Here is a 15,111-nt window from a genome sequence, read left to right on the forward strand (position 1 = left end):
TCCACTTCCATTAGCCATTATTAATGTCATGCTAGTTTTCTTTAGGATAATTTTTCCTGTTTATTTCATGAGAGAGAGAGGGGTATAATAGTGCATTATGTATCTGAAGGTTTCCTATAACTATTAGGATAGTGAAGCTTTTAGGATCCTTCATTTTTCTTGGTAAGGATTGATATATTCTTTCATTGCATTTCTCCATCACATCTCCCATTTTTCTTATAAATATTCTTCTCTCTTTGTTTATTCCTTCTTCAAAAGGAATTTCCTTTCTTTTCTCTTTTCTTTATTCTTCTTTCATGCCTTCCTTGGGACAACTCTCTTCGCATTCCATTTTTTTATTTTCTATTTATTTTCTCAGATAACACCTCTTTCCTTTCAAAAATCAAATGGCTAGAGTTAAAAATTTCGATCTCCATATCTTTGGGTTCTAGGACATTGCACTATTCTTTGGGTTTTACCTGCATGTTGGTTGTAATTCTTTATCTTGCTAGGTTCTTGGCCAACTGCCCATCTGTGTCTCCAAATTCTTTATAGAAGTCTTAGTGTTTTCTAGTTCATCAAGGAGGTCTTCGTAAATTTGTCCAGCGTATCCTCTAGTTTTGATGTTCTTTTCTTGGAGTGAAAAATAATCTTGTTATTGATGTGGGTGGTAGGATTGATTATTGTTAGAGGAAACATTATTTTTTTTCAACCAAAATTCTTATTTGGATTATTCCCCCAACCTTGCCTTCCTTGATTATTCAAATGTTGAACTTCATCTGATGTTGTGGGGTCACAGGAGTTTTGACTTGGGAAATTATTCTCTCCAAATTTTTTACACTTCCTTGGCTGATTGGAAGATTGAGAAGGATTGATGCCATGTAGTTGATGATGCAACTTTGAAATTTGCTTTCTTAAAACTTCAATCTACTGGGTTAGGATCTTGTTTTCTGCAAGGAGTGCATCAGTTGTGTTTAGTTCCAACACTCAATTTTTGTCCAACATATATGTCTGTTGCACTTGATGGTCCGTTGAAACCAAAGCATCTATAATTTTTGTGCTTATAGTTGAGGGTTTTCGAACCCACAAGGATTTAATGTTTATCACAATAAAGATATCTTTCAAGATGAAGTGATGCGATATTGGAGGTGGTTTGCATATACTTCTATAAATAACTAACTAATAATAATACTATTATGATATTTAGATTGGGAGGTGAAGCTAGACAAATAACTGAAGCAAAGGAGTAACAATATAGCACATGTGTTGGAATTAAAATAACTTTGTGAATTTCTTTTGTTACTATTATGTATAAATGCAATGTTTATTCAAACTCTCTTTTCCTTATGGCCAAACCAAGTTGATTCCTCGTGCAAGGCTATCTATAACAATAAGTCACTCTTATGGCTTATTTCTGCATTAGGATGGAACAGTTCACCATAGTCTCAACTCCGCGTTTTGTGACTGTTGAATCTTATGACTAGCTGAATAGGGTCCAAATACATGAAATCATCATCCAGCCTCATTCATGTTCTATAGACAATCAATGGTCATTCCTCACCTTTGAGAATTAAGCACACTACCAAACCCTGGGAATTTGAATCTCAAATAAAACATGCATTCATAAACAACAATAACTTTAGAAGTATCACATTAACATTCAATCCCAATAAGGTAAATTTAGGAACTCATAATAAGATCTTACAATGAAAGTTCAAGTATGAGTAACTAAGAAACAACAAACATGGATCCCTAAGTGTTGTGGCCAACTTAGGTTTTAAGATTCCTTCCTTCAGAGATTTCTCTAGGCTTTGGCCTTGAGGCTTTCTTATGATTTCTCTATTTTTTGCCTCTCAAAACCTATATATCTAGATTTCTTGATACCTCTTGATGGTTTGGAATGTTGCCCCAAGGTCCTTATTTATAGAATTTTTGAATGGGTTTCAAAGGGATTCAACATTTGCTCGTTACAGGTCAATTCGCTCAACGGATTGACTTTCTTCATTCTTAAGTAATCTTTAGGTTTCAAGCTTGTTTCTTGAGCTTCTTGCGATTTGTGAAGTCAGAGATCTTCACTCCAAGCCAAGCCAACATTGAGCTTTCTTAACCGTGAAGTAAAATTGGCTTGGTTTAGGCTTCAAGTGAAACCCCTTTGCTTCCAACTTTGGTGCATGGTGGTTCCAAGCCCTTCTTGAGAAATTGGACTTTTTTTAGTTTAAGTATCATTTACGCTCAACCCTTTGGAATGTGCTCAACCCTTTGATCTCTGGATTCTTCATTTGTTTTGGCCCCAATTCGCTAATTGTATGTAAAAAGGTATAAATTCATAAATTAGATATAATTTTATATGTAAATTAGTAATAAATCCTTATAAGTGCCTATATTTTAATATTAAATATTATTGAAATTAGGCACTTATCACTCTCCCCTACTTGAAATCTTGGTTGTCCTCAAGCAAAGTAAATGAATATATTTGAATTTAAATATCAAAGAGCATAATTCACTAAACAAAAAATCAAATTAGAAATTTATGATGCTTCCAAATTCAAATATAGAAAAATATATACACAATCAACTTCCAAGATCAAGTCAAAACAAATAAATGACAATTCATCAAGAAATATCTTCTCATATGCTCACTGGTAAGTGTTTCTCTCTATTTTCTCTGAATCATAACAAATCACTGTTGCTTTTCATTTCATCTTCAAATCACAAACATATTAGAAACATGAATCTTGAGGTATTTTTCAGGGTTGTAATGAGGTTGGGCTTCCAAAAAATATTGGTTTTTCAGATAACAAAATGCACATCTTAAAGAAGAAGAACATATCTACAATCCAATTATAGAGAACATATATGTTATCTAATCACCATTTTCTTTTGAGTTCACATTTTTTCCTCATTATCTTTACGATTTTCATGATGAAATTTTTTCTTTCTTTTCTATTTCTTTTCCTTCTTTTGTTTCTCTTCATTTCTTTTTTTCCTATTTTCAACTTTTTGAACTTTCACAATTAGAACCAACCATTCCATTTTCTATATGTATTCCATCTACGTTCTCCTTCCTTAAACATGCCAAAGGGTAGGAAAATATATCATTAAAGGTTAAGGTGCAATATTAACAAAAAAAATTCTTGGCCCAAAGGGATATATAAAAAAATGGAATTCTAATAAGATAAAGGTTGACTATTTGGCCTTGGGTTCCTAATTAACACAACAAATGCCTCAATCATCTCCATGCTCATTTATGATGTAACAAAAATAAAAATAAAGCAACCACAACTGTCAATTCATCAGCAAAACTCTCCAAATTGTTTAAGGTTCACACACTCACTTGGTTTGATTGACCTTATTCCTTTTTGTCTTGTCATTCTCTGTCCTAATCAATCATCTTGTTAATTTTTCATGTGTCACCATTTCAACTACATTTGAATAGGGATTCGATCATTTTTTCTTTTCTAACCTGTGTCTAATTCATCTCACTATTTAATATTTAAACAAAACAAAAATTCCACAATTCAAATTTAATATTCTATTTCTTTTTTATTTGAGAAAAATAAACTAGAAAACAAACAAATTAAAACTGAAATTTATTCAAGAAATTTAATTCAAGACATAAAACTAACAAAACAACAAATTTATTCAAACTATATAATAAGCAAACAAACAAAATAACTGAAAAATAAAAAATGAAAACAGAAAAATAAAACAAAGTTCAAATTACTAAAAAGAGAAAGAGAATTAGAAAGAGAAAATCATATTTTTGTTCAATCTTCTCTTCCTTAGAAGTCATCCAACTCTTTGTTAAAATCTTTATCTATAGTCTTTCTTTATTTGCTAGATCTGCCCCCCATCTGAACAGTAAAACCTGGTCCCCAGGCCAAAATATATAACCTGCAAAATAATTAGGAGACATATAGGAATCGGGGTGCCTTTCAGATTTTTTTTTTTAGAAAAAAATTCTAGCTTGAGAGAGAATTCTGACGCCAAACTCGTTTGAGTGAGAATCCTTGCAGAAAACTCAAATTTTTCGTCGTAGAACTCGCTTGAGAGCCATTTGTCTCGCTTGAAAGAGATTCTCTACATGAAAACTCTATTTTTCGACGTCAACCTTGCTCAAGCGAGAGTTGACTCACCTGGGCGAAAATCCCTACAAGAAAACATGATTTTTGAAAGGTAAAATCAAAACAAAAATAACAAAACAACATAAAACTAAAATTTGGACTAGGTTGCCTCCCAGTAAGCGCTCGTTTAACGTCATCTAGCTTGACGCCTGTGTCTTTAAGGGTCATCTAAAAGGATTACCGTAGTGAGGTTTTCCTGTTCATTACCCAAGTAAGGCTTTACCCTTTGACCATTTACAACCCAGCTTTTATGTGATTTTGGTTCTTCTAACTCTATTGCTCCATAAGGCTTTACCTCTTTCACAACATAAGGACCTCACCATTTAGATTTTAACTTTCCAGGAAAAAGTTTCAATCTAGATTGAATAAAAGCACAGACTGCCCAAGGTAAAAATTTCTTTCCACAATCTTATTGTCATGATATTTCTTTGTGTGTTCTTTATAAAGCTTTGAGGAACTATATGCGTTTAATCTCATCTCTTCAAGTTCATAGATTTGCAGTTTACTCTTTTCCCCAACTGCTTTAGCATTTAAATTTAGTGTCTTTAATGCCCAATATGCTTTGTATTCCAATTCCACTAGAAGATGAAAAGTTTTCTTGTAAATCAGCTAAAACGGGAAAAGGCCAGTAGGAGTTTTAAATGCAGTTCTATACGCCCACAGAGCTTCATCAAGTTTGATTGCCCAATCTTTCCTTGATGCGACCACTGTTTCTCTAATATTTTCTCGATTTCTCTGTTAGAAACTTATGCTTGTCCATTCTTTTGTGGGTGGTAGGTTGATGCTACTTTATGACTAACCCCATAATGCTCTAACACTTCAACTGGGTATTACAAAAATGAGACCCACCGTCACTTATCAATACTCTTAGAGTGCCAAATTTGTAAAAAATATTCCTTTTAAGAAATTTAATGATTATCTTGGAATCTGCATGTTGTGCTAGAATTGCTTCCACCCATCTAGAAACATACTCAACTGCCATTAGTATATATTCATTTGAAAATTAAGATGGCAAAGGCCCTATAAAATCAATGCCCCAACAATCAAAAACCTCAATTTCTTGAATATTTTGTAATGGAATCTCATGTCTTCTAGAAATGCTTCCTGTCCTTTGGCACCTGTCACATCTTTGTACTAATGCATGTGTATCTTTAAACAACGAAGGTCAGAAAAAAGCTGATTGAAGAATTTTTGCAGCTGTCTTTTCCTCATTAAAATGTTTTCCATATGTTGAATTGTGGCATTGCCATATAATTTTCTTGGCTTCCTATGAAGAAACACATATTCTCAGCTTATCTGCACCAATTTTAAACAAATGAGGATCATCCCACACATAATGATTGGCATCGTTAAAAAAATTTCTTCTTTGATGCCAGTCCAAATTCTCTGGGATTGTTCCAGTGGCTTTAAAATTGGCCATGTTTGCAAACCATGGCCTCTCTTTGATTACCAGTAGTTTCTCATCTGGAAATTCAGCCTAAACTTCAGGCTCCAATGTGGTTACCTCCTCATTTGCTAGTCTTGATAAATGATCCGCTACATTGTTCTCACATCCTTTCTTATCTTTGATCTCCAAATCAAATTCCTGCAACAAAAGTATCCATCGTATAAGTCTTGGCGTAGAATCTACTTTATTCAATAAATATTTTATTGCAGCATGATCAGTGAAAACAATAACTTTAGAACTTATCAAATAAGATTAAAATTTCTCAATTGCATACACTATAACTAGTAATTTTTTTTGTGTGGTGTAATTACTTTGAGTTTCATTCAAAACTTTACTCGCATAGTGTATTACTTGAATTATTTCCTTTGTCAAAATTGCTCATATTGCATAATCACTAGCATCACACATTATCTCAAAATTAAGTTTCCAATCAGGAACAATTATGATTGGTGCAGAAATTAGTTTTCCTTTCAAGATATTAAAAGCAGCTAAACAATTATCATCAAATTTAAAAGGAGTATCCTTATTGAGAAGGTTGCATAGAGGCTTTGAAATCTTGGAGAAATCTTTAATAAATCTTTTGTAAAACCCAGCATGCCCAATTTGTCTAACGCATTTTCGCTTAAGCGAGGAATTCTCGCTTGAGAGAGAAAGGTGTTGATTTTCGAAAACTGTCCTAGAGTATTCTCGCTTGAGTGAAAATCTCTTGTTGTGAAATTGACTTTTTCGACACTTTTCTCCATTCTGAGACCTTCCGACTTTCTCCTTTTAGTTCAAATCATTTCTCTTTAATTCAAATCTCCAATATTTCTTAGAAACCTACAATAAACAACAAATATGGGAATAAAATGCTCTTATTCAAATAAAGATCATAAAAGATGTAAAAAGGTATAAATTTATAAATTAGAGATTATTTTATATGTAAATTAGCAATAAATTCTCATAAGTGCCTATATTTTAATATGAAATATTACTGAAATTAGACACTTATCATGACCATATTTTATCTTTTGCTTATGTTCCTTTTTAATCAAAGGGATCTCATCTTCGTGTTCACTTTAGAGTGTGCTTTTTTTATAATGAATAATAATGTCTCTCTTCTTCCATAAGCTTTTTTCCTCTTCGTTCTCACTCTCGCTAATCAAAATGTTAGGACTCTTATACTATTAAAAAATCATTAGATAATTAGTAGTTAAAACCTTAGTAGCTAATTACATACCAATTTAGAAAGTATTTATGAATAATAGAAACTAATATAGATACCGATATTTTTTTTAGTCTCTAAAATATTAATTTAGTCAATATAACAACTAATTATTTTTTATCTCTAAAATTAATTTCTATTTAATAATTTTTTTATAATATTAGTATTTATTCATATTCTTGAACTATAGACATCTATTATGTTTAAGTGATTTGACAATGAACAAAGTTTGTTTGAGACTCCAAATAATAAAAACAACCCCTCTAAAACAATAATTTAAGTATCAGTAGTTATCATTGCAGCTCTCCGACCTTACATCCTTGTTCCTGTATTAGTTAATATTAGTATTCTTTTTACATTCATCTTACAAGTATCTATCTTTCTATTTATCTATTTAGCTATCTATATATAATTTTATTATTACGTAATATTTTATAAAAAAAGCAGTTATTAAATAGATGTATTTAATAACAGTATTGTCGAGATACTTTTTTTCTATATTATGTATGAATTAAATTTCAGTGTTTTAGCATTGAAGTAAGAAAATGAGTTTTCATTGTGCTGCTATATCCTTTCGTTCCAACTCACTTGAACCTTCCATTTGCTTCATCAATGAAGCCACCAATAAGCGTCGTACGCTTCAGAAACGGATCAACCTGGCCGCGCCAAGCAAACTTTGCACCGATTTTCTCTCCCATGACTCGCCTGAACCCACCAACAAACCATGCTTCTGTGGAAGAAGACACTTCATTGAAGCTTCAACATTGGGAACTGCCTTGTTTCCAATTCAACCATCCGTTGCCACCGGCCCATGCTCTGATTACACGGTATTTGGTCTTTCGCCACCTACCCAGATAATAGAAAAGAGAAAGGCTTACAAGTTGGGTTCAAATTCTAGCAAAAATATTATGTTTTTGTTGACGTGATTTGGAAAAAAAATCACTTTTTATTTTACTTTGTTTTGTGTTTGTAGGCTGTACTTAAAAAGTTTCACCCACCAAGACCTGATTGGTACGAGGAGTTCTATGCTGGGGTTATGAATTCAGCTACCGAGTCTTATGAAGCTGAGGTTTTTTGTTCATTCTTCATTTTTATGGGGTTTGTTTGGAATTTATTTATATAATTTTGTTTTGGGCGGTGCTATGTTTTTTTGTTCTTATTGCATTGAGTTTAAGTTTGAGGCGATTGCTTGTAAGGTTGCAAGATACAAGTCTCAAATCTTCAGTAACTTGAAGGGGAAGAAGGGTCTAAGAATCTTGGAGATTGGCATTGGAACTGGTCCCAACCTCAGTTATTATGCTATTGGTTCTGATGTAGAGGTCGTTGGCATTGATCCAAACCCAAAGATGGAAAAATATGCTCGATCTTCGGCTTCGTCAGTTGGACTGCCTCCTTCAAATTTTGAGTTTATACAAGCTGTATGTATGATATTCTCAGTAGTTTGAAGCCTCCCTTTTAAATGGGAATGGAAACCATGCCATGCTTGTACAAATCAAAACCTTTAATTAGTAATATACTGTACAAAGAAAAGTTCTTAGAGATGCTTTCAATGCTTGTGGTGATTAGGGCATATCTGGTTTAAGCTAAATGTGGATGATGATGTAATATCATTATTCTGTGTAAGAATAATGTAATTTCAATAGCCTAGTAGATACTTGCATTTGCTTTGTGTGTCGGACCACAGATACATGTCCGACACTTCAAGCTGCAGATATGTGAAGTATCTAAGCCTGTAAAACAAGTTATGAAAATCTAATACAATTGTATAAGCATGTACAAGATAGAAACATAGAAGCCTTATCTCTAGATGAACTAGAAATGAAATTTATCCATTTATGGATGGTGCTCAAGAAGGGCTTGATAATAATACTATTTCTGTTTGTAGGTATTAGGCAGTAATTTATGATAGCAATGATTTATAATTTTTATTTGTTTTTAGTACTTTGGAAAAGTATGTTCTTAATTTGCATTTGAAGAATTGTAATTATAATGTTTTCTGAATTCTTTTACATATTTAAATATATTCTGTATGGTATTGAATCTCATAATGGTCGCATTGTTGTTATTATATATGAATATTGTACATGTGCATCATAGGCCTAGTATAATAATCAGTAGAACATGCACTTTATCACCTTTCACTATATTGTTGTTTTATTTAGTTTAGTGTTGTCTGTCTCTGGTTGTGTGAATTGATCTTCAAGTTTTAAAGTTTGTTCTGTTTAGGTCGGGGAGGTCATACCATTAACTGATGCTTCTGTTGATGCAGTTGTTGGAACACTGGTATTGTGTTCTGTTAAAGATGTTGATATGACACTGAAAGGTAATGAAACTTTGAGAGTCTTCAGTGTTTGTTCATATATTTTTGCTTCCCTTGAGATTTGGTGCAATTATAATATTTCTTTAGCTGCACTTTTGTTTGTTTCCATATTGAAACAATTTACTTTTTGATAATTGAATGTTATGTTAGAAATTGTATAGAACATTGTGATAATAAACTTGTCTCTTTAGGTTTACTTAATAGGATGGAGTTTGTTTGGTATAGTAGTTTGCTTCCCTGCATTTCTTTAGACTTCTTTCATAACAGATTTCAACTCCCCATGTTTCACTTTGTATAATTTTTGGGAGTTTCTTGTTTTTCAGCATAGGTTTTGGCCTAGTCCCCTGATGTTTGTTTGTATATATATATATTTTTTTTCTGTTTTATGTTATCTTTCATGTGATGACATATGATAGTTGAAACTTGGGGTGTCAACCTAGATGATGTTTCATGGTGATGTCTAATGAGTTTTACAAAAAAAGAAAAAGAAATTGGACAGAGTAATTTGTTTTATAGCATTACATGATATCTCGTTCAACTTGGTAAAGAAACAGAAAAAAAGTGGAATTACTAATCATGGCAGTTTTTGAATGTAAAGGTTGATTAGAATCGTAATCTCTACATTCCTTCATATTTGAAGATACTCATTCATCATCCATTAGTCTATAATCAATTCCAGAAATGTACAATTATGCTGACTGACAAAAGATATTGACATTGGTCAACTAGTTATATTATAGTGCTTCTAATGCAATGCAGATAGAAACAAAATGACTGTCCATCACTTTCTAGCTAAATGTATATTAATTCATATTATGAAATAAATGTAAATTTCATGATGGATTGCCAACTAGTAAGCTATGAATATTATGTTCGATTTATTATAATTGATATATTAATAGTGTCATGAACCTACTATTTCAAAAACTATTAGGTGATGGGTGATTCTTAGAGAAACTGAACGAGAGAAATTTTATTAATTGTTCAACAATCAATGAAATGAATGTTACAAGTATTTATAGTGTTTGCATCGTTCAACAATTCTTACTCACATGCCCCCTCAAACTCAAGGCGAAGATTTTTCAGGAGAAAAATTCTTCACACTGAGTTTGCTTCGTAAAATTGTAAATCAAGCTGCATATAGCGGCTTTGTTAGAGCATGATGTGTTAGAGTGAGGCCGAATCGGTGACAATGGGTTTGCAATCGGAAAACCGAGTTGTAAATCTTGTACAAAATGTGTCAAATGAATCAATGGAGTGTGTTGGTAAGGAGTAATACCACTCCAAAGCTGATCCCTTTAAAGTGGTAGGGAATAATCTACAATGTATCTGTTGGTCATCAGAGATAAGACTAACTTGAATAAAATAAGCCTTCACATGCACAACTAGGTCAGAAGTGCCTCATACTTGTCAAAACTTGGCCATCTCTAAGAATTAGGTAACTGAGTTTGTATTATGTTCTTGGTGAAGGGATGAAATGAGGATAAAGCTCGTATTCCTGTATTTCCCTAAGGAGGTGGAAGTGATGTAAGGAATTTGTTGATGGCAGGGTTGAGTAACATGTGTTTGTGATCAAGTACCCGGAGTGACCGTGTTTTGGTTGTTTGTTGTCTTTGGGCACTAGCTATGACTTGGTATATGTTTGATTCACCTTGTTGCTTGTCATTCTGAGCTTCATGGAGGTCTGGATGAGATTTGCCTTCGTGTTCAGGTTGTGGTGGCGGCCCTGCTTGGACCTTTGAACAGTTTTGTCGCTCTGTATTTCTTGACCAATAGCTTGAATCTCCTTGTGATGTTGTTCCCGAAGGGTTTGAATCTCGTCATGATGTTGAGCCCGTAGTGACTCTATGTCTCTATCTAGTTGATGGCGTATTCTAGTGATAGCATTTTAAACTGTGGTTTCATTCTTTTGCAGTGATGATTCTATGTGGGCTTTCAGGGTTTCAAGGATTGAAGAATCCATTGCAATGAGATGTACTACTTTTTGTTTGGCTTCTAGTGAATACCATGCGAAAAGATATTCCTGGGAAATTTTTACTAGGGCTTCACGGTGGACGTCAAATGTTCTTATAAAAAATGAGTAAGAGTTGTTCGATGTGGTGGATCCGAATTGATTAGATTGACCAACCACACCTTGAAGGATTGTCGAGCTTAAGTGATGAAAGTCGAGTGGAAGTTCACTTGTAGTCTCCACCGCTCAAGTGAGTAAGAATATAAATATATAAATAGTGTGTAAATGAAAGTACTAAGTGAAGTTAGAATACTCATTAGGATTATATTTCAAGTAACTGATATGATTATAAGTAACCGATGTGGTTATAGTATATTCAAGCCAAGTTCTAAAGGAAGGTGGATCAATTACTTTCAGTATACGCGATATGTCACGTCATAAGTGGATAATAACTGTTATGAGATTCTCGGTACCGGGCGGTACAACTTTATTGTAGAATAATATCATACCCAAAAGCTTAAGCTATTAGGTAAAGAACCATGGATGGTTGTATATGTAGCAAATAACAATTATATATATCATGAAAACTTTAATTACGTGATAAAACAGTCATAATACGTAGATTACAAAATGGAAAAAATAGACTGTACAATGTACACCAATGGGATTGGAACATTGATCTTGTCAACTCAACAATTTTGTGATATATAAATTTTCACATTAATCCTGTCTATCATGCTGCATTCGGTGTTTTAAAGTCTTTAAAGGGCATACAGAGAGATTCCATATGTACTACTCTTTTTTATGATGTTACTTTTACATACTCACATATTAAGTGAGAGATGAGAGTGTGGGGTAGTAAATCCTGGTTCATTTTAGTTTTAACTTCAATAATTTTGACTAAACAGTTAAGATTAATTCCTCTCATTCTCACTCTCATTAGACACATGACATCTGATATGTGTGCATGGATGTGTAAAAGTACGTATATTCGTTAATCGTGTAGCACTTTTAAAAGTCAAGTTTATCATCCAAATCATTGGCACTTTGCATGCAGAAGTGAGGAGGGTGCTGCGACCTGGTGGACTTTATATGTTTGTAGAACATGTGGCTGCGAAAGGTGTAAACAGAACTTTTAAATAATTCAGTAAACTTAGTAAATATCTTAATTTTGGTAACTTTTGTGTTTTCATGAACATGCAGATGGAACTTTTCTCAATTTTATGCAGAGAGTTCTTGATCCTCTGCAACAGACACTTGCAGATGGCTGTCACCTTTCTAGGGAAACCGGAAACAATATATCCAGAGCCGGATTTTCAGGTGTTGAGCTTAACTTGGCATTCTTGTCTAGTGCTACATTTATAAACCCCCATGCATATGGAGTAGCTTACAAGTAGTATCAGTAAGCATGTGTTGATCCTCTTAACCTACCATCTTCATAGCTTGGAAAAGATATTAGCCATATTCAGGTACTTCACTAAAGTTGCAGGTTTCAACACAAAAATCTTGTGACTAACTGTGAAGCTTTGCTGTGTAGAGTCTATCTGCATACGTGTGTCTCCTCACCAAATCAGTGTGAAGTTCAACATGCATTGATCATCTGTATTGCCAAAAGGGTTGAGTTGGACTGGTTATGCATGCTTTGACCATCATGTTAAGGGCCCTATTTATATTCTCGAAGCTTACATTTAGGTAACTTCTTAAAATTCCAATTTGTGTCTAACTTAATTACAAAAACTATTCCTAAAGTTGTCCTTTACTTATACACTCGGTATCTTACTTGTCAATGTGATATTTTCTACACTTACTATTGTTGGAAATGCTTATAAAAAACCAAGCATATTCTATCTCTGTTTTTTAATGTGTGTGTGTATATATATATAAGGTTTAGCTTCACTTACTGATATCTTAACACCACACATATTACAAAACATACACTTCACACCCTAATAAACTAATATTTTAATCATATTTAATTTATTTTAATTTAAAATATTATTATATTATTAAAATGGTTTATCAAGTATGTGTTTTACTTTTTGGGGGTGTTAAAAGAAATCTTTCCCAATAACATATATTCTCTGGCTGCAATGAAGTATTCAAAAAGGCATGTTTTCTTCTCTCTCATTTCAATGAAAATAAGTTTCTCTATAAATTTTTAACCACCTGAATTTTTCTGCTATTAAAATGTCTTCAACTCTATAATTAAGTGCCTACATTTTTTTTTTTTTTGGTGAGACACATTTTTTTAGTTGAACTTTTATAGAGTATTTACTTTTTATTTTTTTATTTTTTTTGTAGTTTCATTTTAGTATATTCTTTTTAATTAAATTCAATGTTATCATCATAAAATTTTAATTTTGGGAATAAAATAAATTATATTAATTAGTGAGAAGATAGAGAGGAAAAGGTGAAAAATAATAGATCATTCACAAAATTAGTTAATAAAACTGGAGTACACTACAAAAAATGTTGTATAAGTTGGTATTTATAAATGCCACAATATATGTGTGTGTCAATTTCCCGAATCGTCATAGAATTGACTATCACAAAGTTTAATGTGGCGGTTTTATGTTACCTGCTGCAACACTTGTCACTTTAACCCTTTGTTTAAAGTGATGAGTTTTATACGTAAGTGAAAAGGATTTCAACACCATTATATAGGATATAATGTGACGTTTTTAATTGTTAGTATTATAATAAAATTGTAAAAATAATATGTCGATTTCAACTTACGCAATTTTAATTATAAATAAATGAAATTTAGCCACCATTTTTTTATAATATAATATGGTTTGCACAATTAAACTAAACATAATATATTTTCATAATAAATAAAAAAATACTAATAAAATGAAATAATATATAAAATTATAAGCATTCATTTATTATGTTGGAAATTAAAACACACATGTTCAAAATTTGACCAAATCGAGTAGGGACAATCACTTTGATCAAATGAAATATTACTTCACCGAATCAATTTTTTCCAAACAGCATCACATGTGGTAGATTATAAATAATTGAGATTAAGATATGAAATCATAGAACAATTGGAAAGGCAAACAAAAAATAGTTAAAAACAATAGATTTCACAAATTATGAACCACAATATATTTGATAAATTAGGAACAATCCAACAGTAGATTTTGAACCTGAACAAATGATGTCAGAGGAGGCAACGATGGCGGACAGTGTAACGCTTGAACGTGAGAGTGAAGAGAGGTAAGGTTTGTGGAGAGTGAACGCGAGAACAAAAAAGGGTAGGGTTTGCGGACAATGACGCGAGGGTGAACACGATAGTGAAGAGTGGTAGGGTTTTGTGAGGAAGAGGGAAAAGTGTTTATGAAAAGTGTATTCAGTTTCCAAGAGTCAAAACAAGTTTTCAAAAAAAATTGGAAATAATGAGGAATGGTGTATGGAGGGAAGGAAAACGCAGGTTTTTTATTCTGAAGGATAGTTGTGACAGTTCAAAATGACACATTATGAAAGATAATTGTGCAATTCAAAATGACACATTATGAAAGATAATTGTGCAATTCAAAATGACACATTATTAAAACCGTCACTTTATACACAATTTTTTGTAGTGGTATATTTACATTATCGTATTATTGAGTTTCCATGATGCGCTGAAGACAACAAAAGGCCAAGACACTCATTCAATGATGATGGAAGGCATTGAACGCGCACCAAAGAAGAACAAATGAAAAATGCTAGAACAGAGAAAGAATAACCATTTCTATTTTGAAGCAATGTGTCGGGCAACTTGATTGTCGGATAACATGTTGGCACTTTGTTGAATATTGATTTGAAAATCTTGTAAAAGAAAAGTGAGCCATTGAATTTCTCATGCAGCGGTAGCAGGAACTCGATATTCGGCTTCAGACAATGAGTAATGGCATAAGAGGCCCAACCTGAATTGCTGAAAGCCTTTAGTTGAATGTCAAAATCACAAGATAAGAAAATACCTTGAGCAAGAGAATTCTCTATGTATCTCAAAATAGGGTTGATAACTTTGGACTGCATAAACTGACTTAAAAAATGAATAGGAAAGTTTATTTTAGTTCTTGTGTTGGTGAGGTA

General features: G+C 32.6%; 1 protein-coding gene across 6 annotated transcripts; it reads left to right on the forward strand.

Moving 5' to 3' along the window:
• The first annotated feature begins 7,122 nt into the window (after positions 1-7,122).
• Positions 7,123-12,886, forward strand: LOC137810734 (uncharacterized). Of its 6 annotated transcripts, none has more exons than XR_016518455.1 (8): positions 7,266-7,581; positions 7,728-7,823; positions 7,951-8,172; positions 8,981-9,077; positions 10,990-11,275; positions 12,083-12,145; positions 12,229-12,494; positions 12,563-12,886. XR_016518455.1 is itself a non-coding variant. In XM_068612143.2 (6 exons), exons 1-6 carry the CDS (start codon positions 7,300-7,302, stop codon positions 12,420-12,422), a joined length of 954 nt encoding a protein of 317 aa, XP_068468244.1. In that variant the 5' UTR covers positions 7,267-7,299; the 3' UTR covers positions 12,423-12,886. The 6 variants fall into 6 exon arrangements, 1 of the variants encoding a protein (XP_068468244.1); XR_016518458.1 differs by having other exon boundaries at positions 7,267-7,581; positions 9,024-9,077; XR_011080958.2 differs by lacking the exon at positions 10,990-11,275 and having other exon boundaries at positions 7,123-7,581.
• The last annotated feature ends 2,225 nt before the right edge of the window (positions 12,887-15,111 follow it).

This window comes from Phaseolus vulgaris, chromosome 2 (assembly GCF_051622355.1).
Source record: "Phaseolus vulgaris cultivar YP4 chromosome 2, ASM5162235v1, whole genome shotgun sequence".
Classification (NCBI taxonomy): Eukaryota; Viridiplantae; Streptophyta; class Magnoliopsida; order Fabales; family Fabaceae; genus Phaseolus; species Phaseolus vulgaris.

Coding starts and splice junctions, on each gene's coding strand:
- LOC137810734 (XM_068612143.2), top strand. CDS start 7,300: ATGAGTTTTCATTGTGCTGCTATATCCTTTCGTTCCAACTCACTTGAA. Junction 7,824..7,950: donor CCGAGTCTTATGAAGCTGAG/GTTTTTTGTTCA, acceptor ATTGCTTGTAAG/GTTGCAAGATACAAGTCTCA. Junction 12,146..12,228: donor AGAACATGTGGCTGCGAAAG/GTGTAAACAGAA, acceptor ATGAACATGCAG/ATGGAACTTTTCTCAATTTT.